Here is a 27,686-nt window from a genome sequence, read left to right as displayed (position 1 = left end):
GGGGGCTGAAGAGTTCTGGGAGCCACTTGCCCTCCTCTTTGTGAGCATTTGCCTCCAGCGGTGTTGATGAGCTGACACACAAACATGACTGGTTTTGCAGAAAGGGCTGCAACTCCCAAACCAAGGCCTCCTCACCCAGCACGGCTGTGTCAGTGCCCTGTGACAAAGCCACCTCCCACCAAGGGCCCTGTGCAATGCCTGTTTCAGCCAGAGCAGCAGGGCCGCAAGAATCTCTGAGCAGTCCTACAAAATGCCTGCCAAAACATCGAGCTGGAAGGCACCCATGTAAGTCCTGGGCTCTTGCCCCACAGCACCTGCTGATCCTGGTGGCTGATGGAGCTGAGGGAGTTGAACCATCTCCAAAAATTGACTGCATGGAGTAAATATTGGTGTTTAGAGCCTGCCTGAAAAAAGGGAAACTCTGGTTTCCTGATTGTCCACTACACAATGCATCTGAGGCAGAACTGATAAAGCAGGGGGTAACTTTAGCAAGATCTTATTGAGCATGGCCACAGACGGGCAGCTCCACTTGGTCTCCACAACCATGTTTGCTTTTTGCAGCAGGCTAGAGAGACCTGAGAACATGGAGCTGCTAACCCTTGCCAGCACCACAATAGCAATGTCACACACTGCAGAACAGAGGAGACCATCATCATGTACTGCTTCATGGAGAGGAGGAAGAAAAGCCCAGGTACCTCGGGAAGGACACCTTTCTAGCTCCCCATGACTCAAGCACTTCCCAAGCACTCCCCACACAGACAGCTCAAGGCTCTGTCTATGGGCCCTAATAAGTCATGTTAGGAAGCTCAAAAGCAAAGGCATAGTTTACACAGAAAGTGCCCTGCACTGTTTTTCAGCAGAAAAACAAATCTCACTTTCAGGGGCTTGCTACTGGAAACTGATGCCCAAAAAAGGCATTCTCTGATTTTGTTCTCCCAGTCATCACCCTCAAAAACTGAAATACTTAGGCAAACAAGCACAGCTACTTTTTTGGCATCTCAGATACACTTCAACGGAATATTAGAACTCCAATCAGCTGCAGGTAAATAAACTCTGAGAGCCATATGAGATGCCCTTAGGTACAAAACCTGGCCTCTAAGTGCTGCTTTAAAGGACCATGTCATATCTGTCAACATCATAAACAAGTGAGAATTTTAAGTAGCACTGAAGACACATATGTGGGTATCAAGCCTTGTATCAAAATCATAAGAAAGACTCAGAATACCAGCTTTCCATGGCCAAACAGCTCTGAAATTGTCTGCAGTTTATAATGCCCATAATATAAACTACAAAATTTTCTGAATGTTTAAGCCTAATGTCTTGCTCAGAAACTGTGGCACAAAGCTTTTTCCTTAAGCAATTATCCTATGGCTTATGCCTGAAGTAAGGGTGCGACTAAACCATGTCAAAGGCCATAATATCAACTGCTGTGCTGGTTTGTGGCATTAGTGCTTCCACTAATTCAGAATCATGGTTAAGTGGTTGATTGTTCCTACGCACAGCTCTGGCAGCATCCTGCTCAGTGCTGGAAGAGAGAGCCTTTAAAGGAATCTCACTCTGCACAAACTCTGCAATAAAGGTAAAGCAGAAAGCTTCCTTTCAGCCCATCAGCACTTAGTTTTGGCAATTGAAATGGTCACTTTAACATGTCCGTTTGTTGGGATAAAAGCAAAATTTACATTTAAGGGTTACAGAAGGACTTCTATGGCAAAAGCAGTAAGGTGACAATTTATGTAGAATCTGGTAACAGATAAATAACTAAAGTGAAAACACTATTTACTGTAGCATCACATTATATTACATATTTTAGATTCCTATATGGTAAGAGGAGAATTTTGGATCTCTGTGATATCTGTCAGGAGAATTCAGAGGCATAATGTTTCAGAAATAATGAAAATATTATGCATAATTAGGGACGAGTGTAGGAGGTTCTTCTGACTACAAGAAAAGAGTATTTGAACACAGTATCATGCTATAAAGCTTCAAAGATCTCTATTTTGGTTTTGTTATGCCATCAAATTGCAAATAGCAAGCACAAGGTAGAATTTCTCAGACCAAAATTCTCAACTTAGAAACTATGAAATAGAAATAATTTTCAAAAAGGTAAAGCTAAGAATTGTCTCAAAATTCTTTATGTCCTCAAATGACATTGGTATCTGAATGAGGATATTGTCTTCTGAGAGTAGAACAAGTCAGTTTTTCATAATTAAATATTTTAGTTACATGACTGAAACTGGAACATGTACATAAACAAGCTAATCCCAGAGTAATTTAGAGATTGATGGCCCATTGATTTATTATGTACCAAGATTTTTATCTGATAACTTCCAGCAACTTCACGGACTAAAGAGAGTTCAAGATTTCATTAAAAGGAAACAAAAAGACAACTTAATACAACAGAAAAATCTGTAGAAACCATTATTTCTACAAAAATACCTTGTTTACAGGATAACCACTCAAACAGGTCACATGAAATTATTATTTTGATCTGTTCTCAAGGTATTTGATCTGAATCTCTAATGTGATTCTTTAAGCTAGGGAATCTTCTAAAATCAAAACTGGATTACATTGTTTTCTTCAGCAGTCAGACAAATTACTGATTCTCTGTACTTACACTCTATTTAATATTTCTAAGGCATAAGATTAGGTATACACACATTTACATAAAAGACAAACACTACTTAAAAGCTAAACTCAAAAAAAAAATTTCACTTTAACAGGATAGTAACTGGGCAAGAAGCTGGAAAAGACCCAGCAATGTGCACTTGCAGCCCAAAAAGCCAACTGTGTCCTGGGCTCATCCAAAGCAGTGTGGGCAGCAGGGCCAGGGAGGGGATTCTGCCCCCTGCTCTGCTCTGGTGAGACCTCACCTGCAGTGCTGTGTCCAGCTCTGTAGTGCCAGCACAGGGAAGGTATTCCGTTGGTATGAATTCAGAGTCAAGATGACCAGAGTTCTGGAGAACCTCAGCTATGAAGAAAGGCTGAAAGAATAGGGGCTGTTCAGCCTGGAGAAGACTCCAGGGAGACTTCATAGCACCTTCCAGTGCCTAAAGGGGGTCTTTAAGAGAGCTGGAGACGGACTTCTAAATTTAGAAGAACACGTAGCAATAGGACAAGGGTAACAGTTTTAAACTGGAAGAGGGCAGGTTAGGTTAGAAATTATTCACTGTGAGGGCTGTGATACACAGAAACAAGTTGCCCAGAGACTTTGTGGATGCCCCATTCCTGGAAGTGTTCAAGGCCAGGCTAGATGGGGCTTTGATCAACTTGGTCTCATGGGAGATGTCCCTGCTCATGGCAGGAGGGTTTGGAACCAGATGGTCCTTTTCAATCCAAATAATTCTATAGTTAATTTATTTATATCTCAGCTTAGGAACAAACCTGGTACACGTAGGCATTAGCACTAATGAGTGGAAGAAATTCTCACTCTTTTCTGCCCATTCCTATTGAAAAGTTAAATTGATAACTCTAGAAAACAAGTGGATTTCAAATTGCTCCCATAAACTGTATAATGCTTCAATAAAAAATATTTACAAAGATTTAATTTAGACAATGGTAAAACAGCAGATGATGCTGGAGTGTTATGAAAGATTAAAGTTCACCAAATAGAAATTACCGTGCAGAGCTGTTCAGAATGTTTGAATGACAGCAGCATTGAAAAAGGCCTGAATTCTTTTATATTCCCTCTGAAGGATATAAAAGATAGTTTTACGCAACTTAGGAAATACTGTCTCTATATTAAGTACTGACAAGGCAATGCCTCCCATGGGAAAGGAAATCAGGACTAAACACAGAGACACAGCCATGAGGTAGCAAATTAGGATAGGATAATCTTCTTTCCCCAGAAAGTGTAAAATTAAAAGTGCCACCACCAACTTCTGTAAACTTCATATCATACAGCTGTACTTCAAGTTAGTTGGTGTTTTTCCCCAATACTTTTTCTAGGAAGCTTTTCCAATAGTCTCCCTGGTAGTACTACTGTAACTTTTCCATTTCCACTCTAAAATTTTTATTGGCCAATTCCTTTGTGGGAGTTTCTTGTATACATTTTCTAACTTATATAAGGCTGCAATAATATTTTATTTCCTCAGTGATGACCTTTCAAGAAAAACTTTTCACAGCATTTGTTTTGCTGAACGGAGTAAGCAAAGCCATTTGTGTTTTCCCATAAGGCAGGCTCTATCCATTTTTATCACCTTAGTATTTTTCTTTGTGTCTACTCTAGCCCAAATTAGTTTTAAAAAAAATTATAACTATCACTATCTATGTTATTTCAAATAAAAAATTACCAGACATTGATATTCACCTGCATGTACCAGAAATACACCCACAGCCCAGGGCACAATTAGTCTTTTCAGTGCTACAACACATAGTCAATGCACAGACACCCTGTGATCAATTAATATACTCCAATAGTTAACCTCTTTATTGCTTCCAATTGATGAGTCACCACCTGATAGCAGAAATTCTTGCCAGTAATCTCCAAGTGCATAACCTTGTGTATTATTCACCTGCACCTCATTCATTTTCCAATTCTCCAACAGCCAAGGTTATAAAGTTAATATTCTTTGCAAGTTCTATCCAACTTCAATTTAAGCAGTTTTAATTGCTATTCCACATTAAAAAATATTATCTGATCAGTATTTTTTGGCTCCTTTCTGTTCTTTTCTATTCCTTGAAGGTCTGTTTAAAATACTTTTTGAAGTAACTATCCATTTCAGTCTAATATTACTTCTTAAAGTATTATACTTGCTTGGATATAAATTCTTGGGTTTTTAAAGAAACTGAGCTTCAATTTCAGGTATCTTCTCCAAATTCAGCAGTTCAGGTTGGCTAAATTTCTTTAGCTTATCTACCTCACTTTTCAAGTCAAGCACTTCACTTGAAGACATACTTCCGTTTTTCTTTACTGAAAACTAAACTGAATCAACTTAATCAAAAGCCCTGATCAAAATTTACAATGACTGGCTTAATGGTAACGTCCTATTATTTACAAAAACTAAATATAAAATAGTACAAAACCCTCTTCAAATGGCTGTTAATGCAATTTTGTATGTCTGTTTAGCGAAAAACACTTAAGTCCATCCTTGAAGGTCCCTGAAATTCCCTTTCTGATGTAAGCTCCACAATTCTTTGGGCACAGACATATCCTTCTCCATCCTGTATATTCACATAGATCACAAATTCTTTGAAACCATGCCAGCAAGGAGGAAAAAAAAAAGTGTTTTTATTTTCAGCTGGATAACTAGTATCTTCTCCCAAGTTATGGGAAATGTGGGATAAATAAGAAAGTTGGAGAAAGATGTGACTTTAGGTCTCTTTTCTGTATAAGTAGTTTCACTTCCAGGAATTCAACAGCTGGTAAGCAATAAAGTTCAGTGACTTACTGTATTTGCAGAACATTTTTTTTTTTAATGATATTTCTTTTATCTTCCCTCAAGATGGCAGGATTACTTGACCAGCACAATTCTGAAGCACAGAAAGGATCCCTACATTTAACACAGATCTGGATTCCATTCCAGAAAAAAGCGACCAATTAAGAAAACTATATTAAGAATCATTTTATTAGATCTAGTCCTATGTGACTTTTAAAATGTTTTCCCTAGCTATAATCCAGCCTATCACTACACACAGTAATTTCAGATGGATTTGATTGTTTTTCAAAAAGAAGCAATAGGAAAGCAAATGTGTCATTATGTGATGGATATTCTGTATAGACTTTACATTTCTTATAGGAGTATGACAGGATTTACAAATCAAATATAAACCATTATCTTCAAGTAAAAGGGTATGAAATGTCATTTTCTTACAATTTACTTTGTAATAGGAAAAGCTTTCCAACAATGTGCTGAATTGAAAGTCAAGAGTGTATTCTCAATAGGATAATAATATAAAAAAAAAAGCTCCATACAGAAAAAATGTTATGCTTTATGGCTATTGTAGTGCCTAGTGTTATCAAAGCTTATCCAACAATTAATCCTACAGTGAAGGGTGAAAGAGGCCAGTGTTACTCTTTGGGCTTCTCCTGGCACAATGCTGTTCAACTAGGCAAGAAGAGAAAGGCAAGGCAAGGCAAGGAAGGGAAGGGAAAGGAAAGGGAAAGGGGAAGGGAAGGGGAAGGGGAAGGAAAAAGAGACAAAACCCACAAAAACAACCAATCCACCCCCAGACAAATGAACACCTAACAGGTAATGGCAACAATAATTTTCCTTCTGTGCTCAGTATCAAGTCCCAAAAGTTTGACCCAACAATTTCCATTTCTTCATTCTTTTCTCCTAATGCTCCTTCTCTGGCCATTTTCTAAGATATTTTCCTCCAGAACAGACAACCAAATAATAGGTACCCAGGTCTTGGAGATGACCCCAGCTAATGGAGCAATATAACAGGTCAAAGAACCAGGGATTACAGACTGGGTTAGCGTCTTGGGTAGATATTAACGTACCACTGAATAGCTGCAGAAAATGTAACTCCTTGTTTTGAAGAAGTAATTTGGTAAAGAAAGAAACTCTACAGAAATGACAATTAGGTCATCCCTTCCCCTAGGCAGTTATAGCAACACAATTGGAATGGAAATAACATGTTTCTGGTGTGATTATTGGAATGCATCACCACTTGTTAGAGGTTCTCATAGAGCACCTGTGAGCTGGATACACTACCCATTGCCATGGACATGAAAACAGAATGTGCCACTGTTTATGCACAAATCACTACAGCCCTGCAGGGTGCTTCAGTGTTCAATGATGCACTGCATAGAGCCTTCAAAAACACGATCAGGGTCTCAGAATAGCAAAGACACTCTGGTCTCTGACTTACTGTATGTCAGTTTGGCACCAATCTTTGAACTCCCACCATAGACTAAAGGGGCTATCCCAGCAAAAGGCATTTAATATATAGTGTGCCTTGGCATTACCTCCTGCATCCACCTGTCACGAGTCCCAAAGCGACAGCAATATCCATTAACCTCCTTAATTCATCCACTCTACCCTTGCACAGTCCAGCTGCCCTGTGACAGACAAGCACTACCTGTAAGATAATTAGTAGTTAACCACATAGCACAGCTCAGTGGCTTTGAATAAAATCTTATGGCCAGCAGCAAAGTTTTATTTTTCCTTATTCCATTTGTTGTTGCTGGGACATGAGCCATACGGTCCTTTTCATTTCTTTCCCCTTCATGACTATTTCTCCTTAAGCGTGGGATCTCATTAAATTCAAGTAGTCCAACCTCACATCCTACTTAAACAGAAGCAAATGCAATGAAAAAGCTTTCAAATATCTCTCTCCTAATACTTGTGACATTATTTTATGTCAGAAGGTGAGGTCTGAAATGTCTTAAACTAGTAATTTTAATCTGTATTTTATTTCTTCCATTCATCTATTTCATGTGTTGCCCTATAGCTTTATCAATTAAGTTTGCTAAAAAGTGCCTTATAAACCTGCATCTCTTTTTGACTGATATTGGTTTTTCTAATGGTCCTTTTAGTCTAAATTTGAACATACTGTAGCACACTACAAATTATTTGAAAATAACAGTCTGTTTATTCTACATATAATTACCATACAATCACGGCAGAGAAAAACAGAATTTAATTACTGTAACCTTCTTCACTGTGTCTACACTGAGAAAGAAAAAGTAGCAATTAGCACAACATCTCACCAAATGTAAAAATTACTAGAAAAGCTTCTAACAATGCTCTCCTCCAAAAATAAAATCAACAGCTTTTCTAACAATCGAATGGGAAAACAGTAAGATAAGAAAATGGTTCATTGTAGCACATGGTGTTTGGTGGTACTGGTTTGGTTTTTTTCTTTTTAAACCCACGACATCCAATTACATGGTTTAAACAGAAACAAGTATAAAGTTATTTAGTTTTCAGTAATTATAAAAAAGAACAAGGCTTTTTGTATGAATGTCTGTATACTGCTTTTTGAAAGCATTTCACGTGAACAGGACCGCAAATAGCAAGAACTTAATAAAACTATATTGTCTCGCAACTTAAAATAAAAGCAACTTAAAAAATCCCCAACTAAATAATTATATTGTTACAAGACATTCTGTAATAATAGGGTAGATATAATAATAGAGTAGCAAAGAGCAAATATTAGTTAAAAAATCAGGTAAATGGGAGCAATAGGGACAAAAATTTTATCAGTGCACTTTGGTCTCCATGAGAGCCCAGATCTTACTGTCAGTCCTACATCATCCATAATACCAACCTGATAACATAACCTTGTCTTGACCTGCAAGAAGATCACAGAAGTTTTATATCATAAATATAGGAAAAAAACTGAAATGGAGGTTTCAGGGTTCCAAATCACCTCCACGGGCAAGGAAAAAAAAAAAAGTGAACAGATTAATTTTATTTTCCTCAGCAATTTTCCAGCCCTTCTTACACTCACATTGCTTTAATAACTGTTCCCCTCCTGTGTTTGAGGCACAGCAACCATCATTAGCAGACCGTGGGCTGCGGGTACATGCACGTTATATCTCAAGTCACTGTGTCACCGCAAGAGGACAAATCAGCACTGGGGTGCAAAAGGAGCCGCATGACGTCGCCAGCTCGTTTCCCTTGGCTGCCGCGACACGGACACCACCAGCCCGGGGCCGCCTTTCTTCCATAGAGCCCCGAGAGATGTGCAGCGATTTCCTACGATTCATAAGTGCATTTCATTCCTGCCCCCCGTTTTATTAAACGCTCCCTCCTGTCTCTTGCTGCTCATTAGGACACTCAGGGGCTGCTGAGGACACCCAGCCTAGCAGCTGGCGGCTGGCGGGCACTCACCGGGCCCTTCAGTGCTCCTGGCCTCGCCCTGTGACTGCACGATCTCTGAGTCTGGACTTGTTCCTCGGGCCTGAGGGAACGCACTCCTTGCCCCACCGCCTATCGAAAACTTTTCGTTCAGTTCCCTTAATTCCTTCCCTCCGCCTCTCTTTCCCCCGGTCACAGCCCGCCGCCGGGGCTGACCCCACCCCGCTCCATCTCCACCAGTCAGGAGATGAGAGGACGTGCCAGCCCCTGGGCTCGGCAGGGGTCCGGCTGGGGAGGGCACTGCCCTCGTCCCCGCGACAGCCGGTCTGGTCCCGCTGCCTGCGAGGGTGCCAGGGTTCCGCGGCCCCGGGCAGCCCCCGTGTGCCACCCGGAGCCCAGGGCAGGGGCCGCGCTGGCGGAGCGCTTTCCGCCGCCGTTTGTCTCCCGTCTCTTCCCGTTCGCGGCAGCAGCTGCTGCTGCGCAACCCCTTCCCCGCCCGGTCGCTTCAGTGCCGTCGCCTCCTCCTCGCAGCCTCGCACGGCGCGGCCCGGTGAGCTGAGCGGGGCCGGGGCGGCGGGAGGCGCCGCAGCCGCCCGTGGGCTGAGCCGGGCCCGGGGCGGGGGGCGCGGGGCTAGCGCGGCGGGGCGGACACCTGCCCGGAGCCGGGGCAGCGGCCGGGCTGCCCGTCCGGAGGGGCAGCGTCGCTCCTGCCCGCCGGAGCTTGGCGGTGCCGCCGCGGGCCCTCAGCACCCGCCGCGCCGGGGCCGGGCCTGGGCGGGCTCGGGGTGTCCGAGCCGCGGCTGGGCAGCGCTCGGCGTGGTTTCCCACCCTGCTGTGGGACAAGGGCACCCTGTTGTAGTTTGTTTCGGCCTTTACTGTGTGCAACAGCTAACGTTGGTATCTGTAATGGCACGGACAGCTCCGATCTTGGGATCTCACGGAAGAAAGAGGTTGTTACATGCCAATCCGTGGTTTTCCGTTGATCCGCCTGTCTGTTCCGTGTCAAAGCCGTTTGCGCACTCCAGACCTTAGCTGTGCCTGCAAGACCTGTTGACTTCAGCCCCAAGCTGTAGGCATTTTAGGAAGTTAAGAAATGCGTTGCAAGTAACCTTCTTACCCATTCTTTTTGTTAACTCCCTTTTAATCACATGCGTTAGTCTTGCTACAAAACAATGAGTATCACATGCTGGCCACCTCTGTCGCAACTAGTCATCACTGCCTTTAACTTCCATGACACACAAGTTGAGCACACCATGGCTTAACTGGTGGAAGAGTTAGTAGACGAGGAGGCAGCACAGGAGCAAATGGTGCATCTTTCTGCTTTTCTTCTTGGACAGCTTGGAGACAGTTATTCAAATTTTCTGTCTCCTCATCCTAAGTGTTATTTTATTGAGAAGCACCGTTGGATTAGGGTTTTTAAAGTGTTTCTTTGAGCAAAAATACTTTGGAGATAGAAACAACAAGCAGTTTTTAGGTGTGTCTTTATGTGTTCCATGGTTGTTTCTTTGGTAAAGTGCTAGTTCCCCCTTTCCTGGGAGCAGGAACTTCTGGTATGAACTCTTGCTGTCTAAGACAGTTCATGTAGCTTTCCTCTGTCATCCTCCTACAAAGCTGACACTCATCTAATATTTTTTCAAGACTCAGTAACTAATGCTCAAGTTTCTGTGCCCTAGTTTCTTGCTGCAACCTAATAATTATTGTAATTCTTATGTCTGCAGTATTCTGAGGGGATCACAGGTGATTTTTGAACAAAAGACATTGATAACCACTTGTGCTGCTATACTTATTTTCTCATTTTATGTGTTTGTGAATGAAGGGCAAGTTAGTTGAAATTCTAGACGAGATTTCAACAGAAATGTAGGGGTTTATGTTTAGTTCTTGACTGTGAACATTTGAGAATTTTTAATTGGAGTTGTACTTCATGGTTTTTGTCAGTCTTTTTGAAGATGGATTGACTGGAACAATACATTATACAAGTGGGTTTTATAAGAAATTTAAATATAGATAGGCATTCTTCAGTTTTTTTCCCCTTGAAAATTTATGTGATCTGTCTACTCTCCTCAGCTGGTAAAACTTCAGTGAGTTCTTCATCCAGAACTTGTATTCATCAAGAATAGCTGACCCATTTGAAAGAGTTCACAAAATAGCAGTGACAGTTGGAGATCAAGAAAGCATTATTTCTGAGGAAAAAGGGAAAGATTTATTTAATTCAAAGACAAGATTGAAGGGGCAGCTAATATCTAATAAGTGTTTAAAGTTGTAAAATGTTCTTGCACAGAAGAAAAGGAGCAATTTTGTTCTCTGCATTCACAGCAAATAAGGGAAATTACAAGAAAACTCCATTTAAGTGTTAGGGGAAATGTTAATAATAGAAGATAAGAAGGCAATAAAATAGTTTGGGAAGGCTGTGAAATCTTCATTAAAGGTCTCTAAGAGAAGATTAGACAAATGATTTTCAAGAAAGGGAATGGAGATTGACTTGGAGAGGAGTCTTTGGACTCTGCTGCTGGTTTTACTAAATAACAGAAAAGAGTTTTAAGGTCAAAAAACAAAAGCCATGGAAGAATATAGGCTTTTTAACACTGATATGTCTGCATGCTATTTTGTAGACAAACGAGCTCACACAAAGCAACTGACCTGAAAGCAGTTCAGCCACAACACACGTGACCCAATACCAAGATGAAAAGGCCCACTCAGGGTGACACTATTTTTGGAGTTCCAAATGGAAAACTTTTATCTTTATGTAAGCACTTTTTGCTGAAAGAGAGCAAATGCTTTTTAATAGTTTTACATGCAGACCAAGACAAATAAAACTTAGGAAAATATATCCAAAACACTATGATTAAACTGCATTTAACAAAAAACAAACAAAAAAACCACTTCAAAATCCTGTGCTCATATGCATTAATTTGAACTTGTGTGCAAAAAAGAAGTCAATGCCAATGTGATGAGAAACATCTCATTTGCTGTTTTCTAACATGAGGCATGTAGAAACCTCTGTGATGTGTTAACATACACTTGTAGAGTTTCTGCTGTCATTTGTGAGAACTGCAAAAGGCACGTACATGCAGATTTTTAACAGACCTAAAAAGGAATTTTACTTTTTAAATACTCCTAGGCCAGGAGAACACTTCAGCCTACTGTACCATAATGTTCAAAAAATATCACCTTGAGTTGGATTTTTTCCATGTATTTCATTATCAGTATTCTTCGTTGCACAAAATACAATCTGTGCTCTGTGTGTTATTACACATATATTATGCACTCATTTCTCTTACGTAAGTGTAATTTTAAGTAAAAGGTATATGCTGGACTAAAAAGAACTTTTCAAAGTGTGTAACTAACTAACTAACAAACTAACTAAAAGACCTTTTATTTTGCAGTAAAGTTAGGAAGATATTATATAGATTAGAGGGAAGTTTACATTGCTTCAAATGCCAGTGATCCTTAGAGAGCCTTTGTTTGCACGAGTTGAACTTCTAAATAGAGCAAGTGCATTTATTCATCAGTCCTTTATCTGATTGTTCAGAGGTCTATACCCTGCTCCAGGGAGTGTCATCAGCCCCAAATGAAGCAGCTGTTCAACAGACAGCAAAACATCCTTTTCTCTAAGGGGACCAGAATGTGTTTAGACTTAAATATACCATTTGAATACAAAAATACAGCATTAATAGTGATGCAAGGTATGTATCACTTCATTTCAAGAATCTATTTGAGTAGATGAGGATATGGCTGTACCTGAAAAGAACATCTGAGCTAGCCTTGTGCAAAAAGTCTTTCTAGTCCATCCTGGCTGGTCTTAGATTTGAGGTTCTCACTGAGCTGTTGTAAAACTAAGTATGTTCTAGAAGTGTGTTATGAATTTGTGAAGAGTAAATTAATTAGAACAGCTTTAAAGTGTTTGAGTGATACAAAGAAATTCATAACTAATAATCATTCTTTCAATACCCTGTGGTGCCTAATGTTATAACAGCAAAGTGGTACAAACGACTTCTAAAATTTTTCAGTGTCTGAATTTACTTTTTTTTAAAAAAAGTCATTCATAGACAGGTTCATTATTTTATACATTCCACTTTTGAAATGTGTATGCTACAGAAAGTAGCAGCACTGATGTATGTGGGTTAGTAAAAACTTGAGAGAGGTTGTGCTTAAGTCAAAGCATTTGAATAATTCCATTTTTGCCAGGAACAAGACAGGTTACTAGTGTAAGTTCTTGTATTTTGTTTAAGTGTTTCTTTCATGTTGTTCTGCTTGGCTATCTTAAGAAACTTTAATGGACCCTTAACGAAAAATCATTTAAATTTATTGTGATATTGCAAGAAAAGATTTAATGTTTGCCTTAATTTCACTTTTTAAGCTTAGGGTGGATCTGATTGTTAAAAATCGCATGTGCACCTGAGTTCAGAGTCCACCATATGTACATATTTCTGCTTGTCCTTGTCAAACTTTATTTCAGACCTTTACATTGTAGAAAAAGTAGAAAATCTGCTGAATGAAGACCCCAGATGTAAATAAAAGATAATGAGTAACCTCTTAGTTTCATAGTCTTTGATCAAATCAGAAAACAAGGCAGAAAAAGAAAAGGTAGAAATGGGGAAAACGCAAGAGTGTATATGTCTCAACATGTCCTTCAGACAGCCTGTAATGAAGACCTCAAAGTTTCTTTAGTTAGTTACTAAAATAATTTTAATGTTAAAATAGTTGCTAAATCAGATGTTTGGGCTCCGGAACTTTCGATACTGATTTGTAGTTTTATACTCCAGCTTCCCCATCAGTGAGCACTGTGCACTTTAGCACTCTGAGTAGGCATAACTGTCATATAGGGCTTGAGTTGACATGTAGATTAAAAATATTTTCTTTTTTTCATGTAGCTAGCTAACACAAGGGGGTAAAAACAAGTATGTAGAAAGAAAAGTTGGAGAATCTTTGGAGAAAACATGACAAAAAGGGAAGACTGGAACAAGCTAGAGAAGACCAGAGAGACAATAAGGAAACAGCAAGACACAAAGAGATAAAAATATTATATTTGTCTTGTCCATCTTTTTGATTTAATTTAGGTCTCTGTTTCACAAGGAGTTTAATACAGATCATGAAAAACTCTGCACCAGTAGTGCTGATCCTTGCATACAAAAGAATTTAAGGGGGCAAGCTTCCAGGGGCATATTAAGAAAAGAGTCTTTGTCATCCATAGTTTTATATCCACCTTCACTTTTGTTACATGGCATTATATGTGTGTATGTTTATTTATTGCTTAGGATAGCGATGACTTATTCCTATTGACATATTCTAGAAAAACTGGAGTTCTCTTGCCTTTTGTCCAAATACTGGACAAGCTTTTTCTTTGGTTGATTGGTTGGGTGTGTTTTATTTTATTTTGGTTTTAGTTGTTTTGTTGTTGTTGTTGCTTTCTAGTTCTTGTATGCAACCTGGAAATAAAACCGTTTCATTTTACTATTTAAAACATCTAGGTGGCATGCTATACAATATCAGAGGATGTTTGTAAGTAAATAATTAGTCTTCTCTATACTGGTGAGAATATTTATGGACTTTAGGGTTGCAAAAGTGGTGGTTTCAACAGGTGACCAAATTGTATGTTTTGTGGTTTTTGCAGGTCAACATACAGAGCTGAAAAATCACAAGTATAAATAATGAACAACCAAGATGCTGGTGTTCTGCATTGTTGGAGATGTAGGAAATACATAGCAAAATCTGTTTTTCTTGCAAAATGTAATGGAAAAAAAACATCTGAAGTAAGTATAGCTTCTTCTGAGGAAGTTTGTACGTTCTTCCAGTGCCATTTGTTTTAAATGAAGTATTCTTAGTTTCACTTTGTAACTAATCTTTTTTGGAGATAAATGGTAAAGTGTAGAAAATTCCAGAGAGGAGTATAAGAAGTAATTTTAGTGAAGCCAAGTAGTCAGTGATCACCTTACTGTTTTCCAGCATGAAGGCTGGTGTTCATGGACACTGGACTACTAGCCTGTGTACTGCATTACCATTTCTAATATAAAAACAAGGTTTGGTTTTGATGGTTTTAAAGCAGTAATTTTTTTTGTTTGTTTTGACATCTCTTCGTGGACAACTCTTTGTGTCTAAGGTGTGTTTTAAAGGCTGATTCGAATTTCCACTGTGGTAGTTAACTGTGTGTAAAATATCCTTACATCAGGAACTTATGCTCTTAACTTTTAAAAAATGGGCTATAGTCTGTGCATAGAAATAGTTCAGAAGATTAGCCTGCCCTAAGCAGAGTTAAGCCCTGCTTTATAATTTATATTGTCTTCTTTAAAATATACAGGAGGACAATAATACAGAATAAAACCATGATAGAGTATTTCCTACTATTTTATAATGGCAGTTAGTAATCATAAAGAGGTAGGGTCTTTCAAAATATGCCAAAAAGACAATCCAATGACTTTGAATTGGTTAAAGGTTAAAGTTAAAAAGCAAAAAGAAGATAAAGTGTTGATGTTTTTCATTAACACATTAGTAATGCAACATTCCTTTTTGCACTAGAGAGGGTATACCGAATAGAAGTGGAAACAAAGTTATTTTTTAGTATCAAGATATAATTAGTATTGTCAATAAACCCTGTTTTAATCACCCTGTTTACAGAGCTTGAGGTTCTGGAATAATTTTCATGCTTTATATTTGATGGGGTTTTTGTGCATGGTTTGAAGTCATTTTTAGGGGGGAATGTGGAAATTTCAACTCCTTCCATGGAAAAAAATGTATTGAAAAGAAGGACGTATCTTTGTCCATGCTCCATGGTGGAGCTTTTAGTTGTGAGTAGAGATCCACCATCATTGGGCACATGACTGAAGTAGCTCCTTCTCTAGTCATGTAGATAGCTGATAAAAAAAGTGTAACTAAATGCTGTATCTGAAGAGGTTGGGAGGCAAAGACACTACTGTGATGGAGAAGGGTAATGTTTTCAGCATGTTGATTTTCACTGATGAATTTTAGACCTTCACACAAAGACATAGCTGAAAGTGAATGGAAAATTGTAGAACAAATTTTAAAACTAATGTTGAAGTTACAAATACAGTATAAACACTTTAAATTAGAATTATATCCAAATTGGAGTACAGGTAGTCTCCACAGATAGGAGGAAAACAGTAGCATAGACATGGTAAATGGCTCTATCTGTCTTCTGTCAGTACTTGGAGAATTTTTAAAAGCTTCTGGCTTCTGTCAGTAGCCCCACTATTTTTATTTTCAGTAGAATGAAACTTTTATTCCAATCACTTTCGTGACATAGGAGTCTATAACTTTCCATATTCATAAATTTTAACCACTGATTTTAGGACTTTCTCAGCAGAGCTTCCCTATATTTTTACCTATCTCTGTAACTCTACTTCAGTTAGGTAATTGTTTTTATTTTAGTATCAGTTAGAGAAATTCTACAAGTTTTTAGATTTATTTTTCTCCTCAGTTGATCATATCAATGCAGTAAAAACTCTAAAATTACTAAGATTACCTGGTTGCTCTGTTAGTTATTCCAAAAAAAATTAGAAAATTAATTTTAAACTACTTGTGGCATTTGTTCATTGCTGATCACAGTCTTCATATAAACAGTACCTTACATTTTTCTGTCTTTACTGAAAAATTGTGCCAGTTGACAATGATTCTAAAATCAATTTCCAAATATTCTTGGAAGGCCTGCGACTGCATACTTTCTGTTCTTTTAAACAAAACAAAACCACCTCCAGACGCCTACATCTCTACAGTAGAGTTTGTCCAATGTTCTTAGATTCAGAAATAGACTATTGACAGTATCTACCTATTTTTTAGAAGAACATCGTATTTGAGGTTTATCATTTGTTAATATTTACTGATTTGGGAAGCTGACTTCTGGCTATAATCAAAATTTTTAAAAAGCGTACTTAAATATTGAGTATCAATACAGTAATTGTTTTTTTAATAGATATCACAACCTTCAGCTGCTGCTCGTAAGTCTTGCAATGTATGGCATGTGGGCTTAGAAGCTATTCCAGAGTGGGTGAAATGTGTCATTGAAAAGGTAGATTTTTTTTTGGGGGGGGGGGGGACAGGGGTGGTTATGTCTTTTTTGGGGGGGGGGTGGTTTTTGGGTTTTTTTTCCTTGCATCTTTATCATTCAAAATGTAAAATAATTAAGGGGCACAAGTGTCAAGGACACTCTTTTGCCAAGGTCCATGTATGTTACATAGACCTTGTAAGTGAGGGAATTCTTCTCAGGAACTTCTGTCATTACCATCTACAGATTTTTTTCCTCTCTTCAATGTTATTTCATTTTGTTTTGTTTTTAATATATGTAGAAGTGCTAGAAGTGGTAAATTCTGTTTCCTACTCTTTAACAGATCAGTGTATTTATGGTTGTCCAAATAACTCTGATGGGCACCTCTGCATATTTGTCAATGCTTAATGTGATATTTATTATCTGGGTTTGAGGTTTGCTTTGTTTCGATCATCATATCTTGCAGTACTAACACGTATGTTGACAGTGACAACAAGAAGCATATTTCCCCATAAAAGTGGACTGGAGGTTTATTAAGAAATCAGTTTTTGGAATATGACGTGTTTTATACTTAAGTCTTTTATACATACTGTGCTCTTATGTCATAGGAATAGAAAGTAGATATTGTAGAAATACTGTCCTTCAAATTCAAAGGTCTTACGACAAGCCAGCACCATTACTTTTGAGTTTTGACTGCCCACTTGAAATTGCAAACCATCTCACACATCTCCTGTTATACTGACTGCCTCAGCTGAATATTTTCTTTAAGTTGTTTTAGATCTAGAAGTTAATGTTGTTGCATAGATATAAGTAAGCAGAAGCAGTGCTTTTCTTTTGCCTCACAGATTTTCTTTTATGAATCTTTGATTTTGATAAGCAAGTGATATTTGCATTCCTTTCTCTTTCAACTTCAGTGTAAAATTTTACCATATTGCAAGAAATTTCTGTCCTAAGCAAATCCATGCTGAAAATGATGCACAAATAGAAAAAAAAAGTTATGACTGTAAAACTAAGCATTTAAAAACTAAAAAAAAATTTCATCTTACTTCATTGTATTGCCCTATGTGGGTTTTTCTGTTAAACCTTAATTATTTTTTTTAAATTAGTGATATCTTATACTTCAATGATACATAACAGAATAATTTATCTGTTTCAGAAACATTAATCTTGGAGGTGTGTTTGAAAATTATGGCTCACGAGTTATTTCCTCACCTCACAATATTGCCTGATCATGAATCCTGAATCATAAGAATGCAGTTTTTTACAGTTTTTTAATTGCCTCTTAAATCATTTCAGTAAAATTGGATTCAATATTGATAGTAATATTATTCTTTTCACCTTTGGCCCTTAAATTATTCTTTTGCACCTTTAGCTTCTGCATTTGAAATCCTGGAGGGTCAAACTGGGGACCAAGGAAATACAAAACCCATAGACTTCACAGGAAAGGCTTGACATATTTGCTTAAGCTTGCAGAGGAGCAGTTCTCCTCTGGTGAAAAAGGCAGGGAATACAATTCTCTGTGTACACCTTCGACATCTTTATGTTCATTGTGTCACTTAATATCCTGGGAACTCTTGCCTCATTCACTCTGTCGTTTCTGGTAAGACCCTGTGTTTCTGCAGATAAATTTGGGGGGGGTTGGGAGGTGTTAAACAATTCCAGTTTATCTCCAGATCCTCCTGGGCTCTGAATAATTTTGTGATCATGTGTTATTTTCTCCTGTATGACTCCTGAATCAAAGGCTAAATCATTTTACATAAGCATAAGGTCTATTTGCAGGCTGTAAAAACCCACTGCTTCCCAGACGGTTCTTTCTTGCCATCTGTCCCTGTTCTTAACCAATCTCCTTCAACTTCATATACATATCAGTGTAAAGATAATATTCAGTAATTACAAATATCTAGCTATTGCTACTAGTGACCTTTATTTACCTGCATTTTCTTTTACCCATCAGTTATCACTTGTCCTGTTTTCTTTTTCTTACAATTTTTATTTTTCCCTCTTTGTGCAGTCCATCATTAAGTCTGTGTACCCTCAGCTCCCTTTCGGTTCTCGCTGATTTTCCCCCTACCACCTCCTCCACTAGTAGGCTGTTACTTCTTTTACTGAGTCAATGCTTCCACACACCGTTGCCAAACTCATGCTAAATCAGTCCTGGGCTCCTTGGTACCACACCTCATCTCTCAGTCTCTGTGCACATGGGACATAGAGATGTCCTTTTTCCTCCATACTGTGTCTTGCATTTCCATTTTTTCCAGGCTTCTAGCTTTATTTTTGTGAATCACTCTTCCTCTCCATTTGAAGATTAAGGATACTATTCCATGGCAGAAAGACAAAAAAGTCACCAGAAAGTGCTTTTCCCTTAATTTCAATGTCTAGCCCCTGGCATCTGGGAAATGGAGTGTGGGAGACTTAAGAGTAAATCTCTGAACAAGCTTAATTCTTCTTTGGGAATGGCATATGTACACATAGTTCAGCCGCATAAACTGAGAGAGATTGTGCATCTTCACAGAATTCTCAAGGGTTTGAAAGCCTTTGGTTATGTCTAAACTATTTTTCTCCAAGTTAAAAAAAAAAAAACACCTGTCCAGATTTAAATAGATTCTCATAGTTGCAGTAAAAGACACATCTTTATTTTGTGCAGTTTTGAAGTTTTAAGCCACAAGGCAGGAGTAAGTTTCTCAAGTAAGTGTTTCTAGAGCTACTAAAAGCATTGTGTGTGAAAAATAACCTTTTTTCCACACAAGGTGCTGGGGTTTTTTTTCTGAAACTGCAAAATTGGTTTCCCTGACATTTTCAGTAGCTTTCAGTCAGACAAGTGTCAGTTATGGACACATCTTCCCAAATTACCTTGAAAGACATTTGCAACTGAAAGTAATGTTTAACTAGGAATGTTGGGCAGCTTCTGTATTCATGGTTCTCTAGACACACAAGTGACTCAAGTGTGACTGGAATTGATAATGTTGTTCCTTACCTGGGCTTTGATCCTAAAAATCGTTGCGTAACTTTAGTCCTCAACAGTGCTCCTGACAGATGAATATAATCGTTGAAAATACTAATAGTTGTCTAAATATGTAGGAGGACTAATAGTTGTATTAATATGTAGGAGTTTACAGATATCTGATATGTATTTCCTTTTGTAAAAGTGCCTTCAGGATTGAAAAGAAATTCACAGAATTATAAATAATGAAAATTACTTTCTCCTTACATGTAGGGTATTAAGGATTTGTCATGGTGTCTGCACAGAGATTATGTTGTAATGCTGCATACACCAAAATGCAAGTACCATTTTAAGCTTTTGTGGGGTAATCAAAGTGAAAAGCTATATTCTTTTAGTAAGAAATCTCCTTCCACTGTACTTAGTATGCAAGAAATGTATCAGCACTCAGAACACTCAGCTGAGAAGCTGTGCTTGCCAGTTCCAGATTAATGTGGGAAATTGATTTCACTGCTTTAAGGATGTATTGTTTTCATTAGTATTGCAGCACTATTCTATCTATGGACAAATTTTAAACATGTTTCAAAGCTCCTAAATTTTAAAATGTGTGTTCTGGATTTCTTAGTTATCACTGCAGTGAGCAGAACTTTGACCAGAGCCTTATTTGTGGTGGATTTTGTTTCTGCTCTGAAGTTTCTTCTATTGTATTTGAAAAACAAAAGGAAAAGCCTCTTACTAAAGGAGAAAATAAGCCCAGTAATTATTTATTACAAATTTCTTTTCTGTGAACATGTTGGATATTTTATTTTTTTCTTTTCTTGTCAATAGGCACAGTGGGCAATTGGAAAACTGCACTGTCCATTCTGTGAGGCCTGCTTAGGGGGCTTTAACTTTGTTTGCAACAAAGAATGTTCCTGTGGACAGTTAGTAAATATACACTTCTGCAAAACTTGGACTGAGCTTCAGCCACCCTTCTCTGTTAAATTGTCAAAATCACCAGAAAAACATTTGCTTCTCCTGAAAATTCAACCTGGTTTTAACAAGGATACCTGCCATGAAGTGGTAACTGCGACTTTGGAAATCAATCAAAGGCTTTCCTACATGGCTGGAAGTAATAATGGTGCTGGAAGATTAACAGAAGCACTTTGTCTAGAAACAAGAGCTCCCAGATATGAGACAAAAAGTAAAAAACTTCCCTTAAAGGCATTAAATCAAAAAAGAAATCTCTCTTCTTCCTATCTTATGAAAGATGTATGTACTGTAAAACCTTTTCACACAAGATCTCATAGCTTGGATTTAAATATCAGAGAAGGACTTGTTTTGTCACCTGTGTTATATGAAGCTTGCAGTATGGGAACACTTTACCATGGCCAAAATGAAAATCCACCTTTTTGTGCTCAAAGGGGCTTACAATTAGAGTCCATTAGGAATGATGGGAGTTTTTTTCAGTATCTGTGTAGTTCCAGTGCTGACATACTACAAAACCAATTTCAAGTTACTTCTATTACCACAATAATACACAGAGAAATAGAAAGTGAGTGTAATTTTGAAGCTACTAGACAATCTCCTGGGAGTGTCACTGCTGACGGGTCATCATTCATGATGAACCTTTCTTGGCCTACAAGGGCTGTAGAAGACAAACAGTGGATCACACCTGTCCGTCTTGTGCAGCCTACGAGTATTTCCTTCAGCCAAAGGCTGAATAAGAGAGAAAGAAACAAGTCAGAAAACTTGAGGAGGAAACAAAGAAGGCGAGGGCGATGTCTACAGAAGCAAGTAAGTGTTTAAAATTAATTATTCTACTTTTTTGTAAAGTTTGGCTTGCTTTTATAAGTAATTCTGGGGCTTTTTTTCAATGTTGTCTCTTAATATTGGTTTAATATGGAGCTATCTAGAGTTTGGTATCTGGCAAGCAAAGATTTATGACCTCTTCCTACATGTAGTTTTTTTCTAATTCAACCGTATCAGGTTTTCTTTCTGTGCAAAATCAAACCATGATGGGTTTTTATTGGCCTTATTACGGTTTCGTGATGTAATAATAAATTTGAAGTGGGAAAAACGCTAGTGAAATTTAATCAGTGTGATTAAACGAAAACTAAACATTTGAATCTTCTAAATGAGAAACCCTACCATGTCAGGATTTTCAAACTTTTAACTAATGGCATTTTGAGTTAACTTTACAGCTAAGAATGCTTTAAAAGATAATTGCATTTATTATTTGTAGTAAGACAAGTATTCTTCTATGAGTAAAGGTTACTCACTGATTACTGCTGTTTAAAATAATAATCTTTAGTCGGTAAATATTTTGTCTGCAAGTCTAGCAGAAATTGTTACATATTCTTATCAATTATATAATAATGGTTTCCTTCTTCAAACCATCTAAAGCAGAGCAGAATTAAAGGCCACAGATAGTGGCAGTTTTTGGTGGAGAGCTGGGAAAAAATGCCAGTCTTAAAATGACTAACACAGTTTTAGTTTGCTCTCAAATTTAGTAGAATGACTAATGATATATGCCTTTGAACGAAAATTTCTCATCATAAATTTCCTGCAACAAAATAACTGTGGTAAGCAAGGGCAAACATACTAACTAATCAGAGTAACATCTACTCAAGAAATTATTTCTGCTTCGGCTAGGTTTGTCATTGGGAATTCAAGATAAATAGAAATACTTAGAGGCTATTTCTCTCAATTAAGTGTGAGAACCAGCTTGAAAAAGTGATGAGTCTGGGACATATTATGAGTCTTTTTAGTATGGTGTGCATATAATCTTTTCTCTTTGGGAAGGGCTTTTATTTTGCTTAAAGACTTAAATTGGCATTGAGACGTTTTGAAAACTTGTTCGTGTTTTGTAAAATGCATCTCTAAGATGCAATCCACACTCTGAGAGTGTGGATGTCTTAATATTGAATACTTGTTTTCTAATAAGTCTAAAGATTCTTAGCTGTCTAAGTGCCTAAAATGGCTTAAAAAATTGCAGATCTCATTGTTTTGGTAAGTGAAATTATGATGCACAAGCATAATGTATATGAGCATTTTCACCATTGTGTCATCTACAGTCTCTCCAGACACTTTAATCTTTAGATCTTACTTTCAAGAATAAAACCTTGTACAGATTTTTTAATTTTCAGTAGCTAAGAAAGATACTTTCAGATCTTTGCCTTTTTAAAACATGCTTAACCAATTCCTACATTATTTTAGTTACATTTGTTAAGATTCCATTATTGGAGAGATGCCTCTGCCCAAATTAGGCTGCAAACGAGACCATATGCTGAAGTCGATAGTACGAATTTCATTTAACAGTAAATGGGAGGTAGAGAGAGATAGAAATAGAAAAAGAGAGGAGGGGAGTGACAAAGAGTGACAGAGAGGCAGATTGAGTAAAAAGTTATCGCCACTCAAGCATCCAGACACAGATACCATCCCATTGGTCCTCTTCTTCTGGTCTTCTGAGTGGTGGGGATCCAAGGTCGCTCAAAACTTCTCCCTATTTATACATTTTAGCAAACAACAGAATCAATGCTCACTGGGTGCACAGTTCTCCTACCTTATTGGTTAAATGATTCCCTCACTTCCAATGCTAATGAGTCCCATGCTCAGCTTTCCTCTTCTTTTGAGCCGGTGGGCCATGGCCTCCCGCTTCTGGACCCAGTCAGAGCTGATTGTCAGCACAGTTGCTGAGCTGTCTTTCCTTACATCCCCATGTGGCTTAAATACTGTATTCCAGGGACCTTTTCTCCATTCATGGGTTGGCCATGGGGTGATGAAGATAGTGGCCAGTAGGAGAAAAGATGGCAACAGCAGAAGTAATAATAGAAGTAATCATACAATATACAGTAGCTATGCCAATCATTAAAAATACAAATCCAATTGCAATTATCAACCCAATTTTGATTAGCCACTGCCTCTACTTGGTGATTTCCAAGGATCAAAGTGTTCTTGAATGGGTAGTGGATGTGATGGATTGTACAATACTGTGTCTGTTGGATGTTGGCCCAAATTAGCCATAGGATTACACAGTGGGTCTTGAATTTTTTATCCCACAGAGGGGTATCCCAAACAGATACACGTCATGTATTAAGATGTGTCAGTCAGCCTAATCTGAAGCAGATCTCCAGATCCCTTACTGATTACCTTTGCACACTGGAATAAATGTGAATGGGTATGTTGACAAGGTGTGTTTAGATATTTCAAAGTCTTTAAAATAGTGTTCTCTCTCAACCATATTCACATGTAGTTGGAAGAATTTTATAGGTAATGTTCCTGTCCAGCTGGGTAATTCTATAAACCATGGAAAATTAACTTCTAGCTTACAAAAATTTCATTCAAAATACAGAAGAGTGCTCATACAAAAGGTTCTTATGCAAACACATCTTTACATTGGGCCCATACTCTGTTGTCCAGGGGATGGAGTGTAGCTCCATTGCATTTTAATCCTGACAGAAAAAACCTCCAAAACTTTCAAATTTAGTTATATTATCCCTGGTTGCCTTTTATTTCTTTTTTTTTTTTTTTTAAATTTTAGTGGACAAATTGTCCTCATCACATTCCTTTTCAATTGCTGCCACAGTAAATTGCACCCACAACTGAGAAGTGTGTGTGGTGCAGAATGTACCGCTGTTACACATTGATTTGCATAAATAAAAGAAATGAGCTATTGGGATACACGATAGGAATGCCAGTTCATCACACATCAGACATGTTCAAGTGGGAATACAAGTCTCTGGCTTCCTTTGGAATGTCTCGTGATCAATAACATGATCCAAAAAGATTCACAGGTAAAGTTGCTTCAGGGCTTGTAAAAGGCTTTTCTGTATTTTACCACATCCCTTTTGTAGTCCATGGTTTGTCCGATCTAGAAGGGAAATGGTCACCCATTTCCCATGTAACATTTTTTTTTTTTTTGTTAGAGTTATTCAGTTTACTCATTAATATCTCTGAAAAATTTGGCCAAATCATCATAATTGTAAAGCCTTTTGAGGCAGACCTGGTTAATACATATTTGTATGATTCCAAATATGCATAAACTCTTGTACTAACTCCCAGGCTAAATTTGATTTAGGCAAAGTTATACATTCATAAGGCAAAAGTAAAAGCTCTTCCCACACTATTTTTTTCTCAGTAAAAGACAAAATAAACTTGGCAAAAATCAATCTAACAACACATAAAATGTTGTTTGACTAATATATGGCCTCCCAACAAGTCGCTTGCAATGAAAACACAAATCACAAACATTAATAAGCAGATAATACAAGTAATTAGAGTGGCAGTTAAAAGTTTCATTGATTCCATGCAGCTCGATCTCATCTGTTGGCAGGTTCCTGTAAAAAGCAAAGGGACAATTTGGCCTACTACAGACAGATTTTTAAGAGGAAGGAAAATCCATCCAGTGTTTATTCAAAGATCCTTTGTCTACCACAGAGGTAAAAGGGCCTAAAGGAAAAAAGTCATTATCATGTCTTCTTGGCTGCCTTCCGTGAGCTTTCTCATGTAAATCCACTGCCAGTTCACCCACTTGGAACTGGTTCTTTTGATCTTCAGTTCGATCAGCGGTTAGTGGTCCTCCCAGAGAAAGGAAAGAACACAAACTTCCCTGGCAAGTGGTTGTGGTTTGACCTTGGCCAACTGCCAGGCACCTATGAGGTCTGCTCTCTCTGCTCTCTACTGCTGCAGCTGTGCAGAGGAGAGGGAGAAAAAACACTTAAACATAGGATTCATGAGTTGAGATAAGGGCCTGGTGGGAGGATTCACTGAGAAAAAGGACAAAACAGGCTGAAAACTTAAAGTTGCAAAGTGATTTATTAACCTAACAGAGAGGATAAATGAGAAGTAAAAATAAGCTCTTAAGACACCATTTTTTCACTCACGCCCCTCCCTCCTTCCAACCAACAACTCTGGGGGGAGGGGGCAGGGTAAGGTGTTTTTTCTTAGTCATTGTAACATCACTATTTCTTCTGCTGCAATCACCATTTTTCAGCTCACCCCTCTCCCTCTTAAGACACTGTTTCTCTGCTCACACCCCTCCCTCTTTCCAACCAACAGCATAGGCAGGGGCAGGGTAAGAGACTTTCCCTTTGGTCAGTCCATCAGGGAGAGGGGTTCTGTACTTAGCCACGGGGTCCCTCCCACAGGAGACAGTCCTCTGCAAACTTCTTTGGCGTGTGTCCAATCTCACGAGCAACATCCTGCCCGAATTCTGCTGCAACATGAGTTCTCTTGTCCACAAGGTACAGACTCTCCTGAGCCGAGGCCAGGCTGCTGCCATCCCAGGAGCAAGGCCTTTCTCTCCACTGGGACTCCCACTGGATCACAACTTCCTCCAGGTAGCCACCTGCTCCTCTGGCATGGGCACCTCCCCACGGGCTGTGGGTGGACTTCTGCACCTCTGTGGACTCCATGGGCTGCAGGGGGACCTCCTGCTCCCCCCATGGTCTTCATCATGCTAGCAGAGGGTTTTCAGCTCCGGCTCCTGGAGCACCTTTTCCCCTGACCTTGGTGTCTCCATGGTGTTTTCCCTCACATATTCTCACCTCCTCCTCCTCCTCTAGCTAAAAAGAAGTGCGTGCTCACGTTGTTTTGAACTCTTCTTAAATATGTTTTCACAGAGGCATAACTCACATCTCTAATTGGTCCAGGCTTGGCCAGCAGCTTTGTCCATCATCTTCAGAGCCATCAGAGATTGCCTCTGCTGGACTTGGTGAAAAACTTCCAGAACCTACACACAGGAGCCACCTTTGTGCCACTCCCCACTCAGCAGCAAAAACTGGGCTAAGCAAAACTAACTCATGAACACAGGAATATGCCTTCTCCCAGCCCTTCAACCACCTCTTCAGGCCTAACACAACACCTTTTGAAGGGGTTAAATTTCTCTTAGATGGTAAAGATACCTTGCTGATGCTAAAGATACCTTGCTGATGTTCTGAGCTAAGCAAAACCAACACACAAGTTATCCTCTAGTGATTCAAATTGTTTTAACTGCTTGAGGTAGAGTTTTAACTCTCAGGTAGAGTTTTAACTTCTGTTTCATGAAGTGTTTGGTGCACTGCTCTTGTTTCTTTTCTCATCTTTTCACAGAGGTTTCCTTCAATTAGTTTCATGTCTGGAGGGTATGAGACTGCTTGTAAAAGTTCAAGAAGTGCAACCACTTGTGAAGTACAGAGTGCTTTGATGGCTTAACCTGGATTTCTTTTAGGGTTAAGATTAGCAGACTTCAGCTTTTCACCGAGACCCCATGAATTAACCTTATCAGATAGGCAGATAACACTGGCTCCATTTACTTCAGTGATTTTAACTCTTTTCCATCCTGGAAGTATACCCAGCTTCATAGTATCCCTGTGCATTAATAGTAATGCATTTCAGTCTTGCCAATTTATGGCCAAACTTTGATATCTCAGTAGCTGTATACGGCACTATTTTAGTAGCTGTTTGCTGATCCTGGTAATCATTTGTTGTTTCAATTTTAATTAAGGGTCAACATGGTGCTTTCTTGTCGTCAGACGTCAATGCAAACATTACATTTTGCTCTTTATCAGAACAATGGACTCGTTCACTGTCTCCCAACTCCTCCACTGAACAAAATGGTCGAGTTACAAGGCCATGTTTCAGAGAATTTTACAGGTTCCATGTCCTGCAATTCTTCCCATAAGATTCTCCTTCTCTCTCATGCACATTCCGAAGCTCAGCCTGAAGCTTTTGGATGTCATCATGCTTGACAGCAAGCAATGCCTCCACTTGCATTCTTTTTCATCTTCCTTATTTAACTGAAAGTACAATTCTTTCACCAAATCTTGTAAGGATAGCATTATTTCATTTTCAGATTTTTGAGTAACTGATAGCTCATTATGAGTAACCAGTAGATCAACTTGTGTCAACTCCACCCCTGGGGTAGAGGGGCAAATAACAGATTTTTCAAGGAAGGACTACAAAATATTTTTTTTTACACTGGCCATCCTGGACACCTTTTTTTTTTTCCCAAAAGTTCCCACAGGAGAAACCAGGTAACCTTCCT

The 27,686-nt window shown here is 38.6% G+C and overlaps 2 protein-coding genes across 6 annotated transcripts in view; one reads left to right on the top strand and one right to left on the bottom strand.

The window, feature by feature from the left end:
- Positions 1-310: 310 nt before the first annotated feature.
- Positions 311-10,670, bottom strand: LOC146424949 (uncharacterized). The gene is made up of 4 exons (XM_085043456.1): positions 10,666-10,670; positions 9,404-9,814; positions 8,781-9,250; positions 311-629 (listed from the first exon to the last, which is right to left on the bottom strand). Exons 1-4 carry the CDS (start codon positions 10,668-10,670, stop codon positions 394-396), a joined length of 1,122 nt encoding a protein of 373 aa, XP_084899582.1. The 3' UTR covers positions 311-393.
- Positions 9,032-27,686, top strand: part of RNF180 (ring finger protein 180) — a 73,332-nt gene continuing 54,677 nt past the window's right edge. The window contains exons 1-4 of one of the 5 annotated variants that reach the window (XM_085042193.1): positions 9,032-9,297; positions 14,359-14,497; positions 16,672-16,767; positions 20,510-21,457. In XM_085042193.1, the coding sequence (XP_084898319.1) occupies positions 14,396-14,497; positions 16,672-16,767; positions 20,510-21,457 (1,146 nt within the window). In that variant the 5' untranslated portion in view covers positions 9,032-9,297; positions 14,359-14,395. Of the gene's footprint in view, positions 9,298-10,304; positions 12,431-14,358; positions 14,498-16,671; positions 16,768-20,509; positions 21,458-27,686 lie in introns of those variants that run through there. The other 4 variants (XM_085042191.1, XM_085042188.1, XM_085042189.1 and 1 more) reach the window with 4 other exon arrangements.

The sequence above is a fragment of the Lichenostomus cassidix genome, chromosome Z (genome assembly GCF_008360975.1).
Source record: "Lichenostomus cassidix isolate B80296 chromosome Z, HeHo_3.0, whole genome shotgun sequence".
NCBI classification, from domain to species: Eukaryota; Metazoa; Chordata; class Aves; order Passeriformes; family Meliphagidae; genus Lichenostomus; species Lichenostomus cassidix.
This window is presented reverse-complemented; position numbering and strand designations above follow the sequence as displayed.

Coding starts and splice junctions, on each gene's coding strand:
- LOC146424949 (XM_085043456.1), bottom strand. Junction 9,251..9,403: donor GGCCGCTGCCCCGGCTCCGG/GCAGGTGTCCGC, acceptor ACGGCACTGAAG/CGACCGGGCGGGGAAGGGGT. Junction 630..8,780: donor CAGGAGCACTGAAGGGCCCG/GTGAGTGCCCGC, acceptor TCTGTTCTGCAG/TGTGTGACATTGCTATTGTG.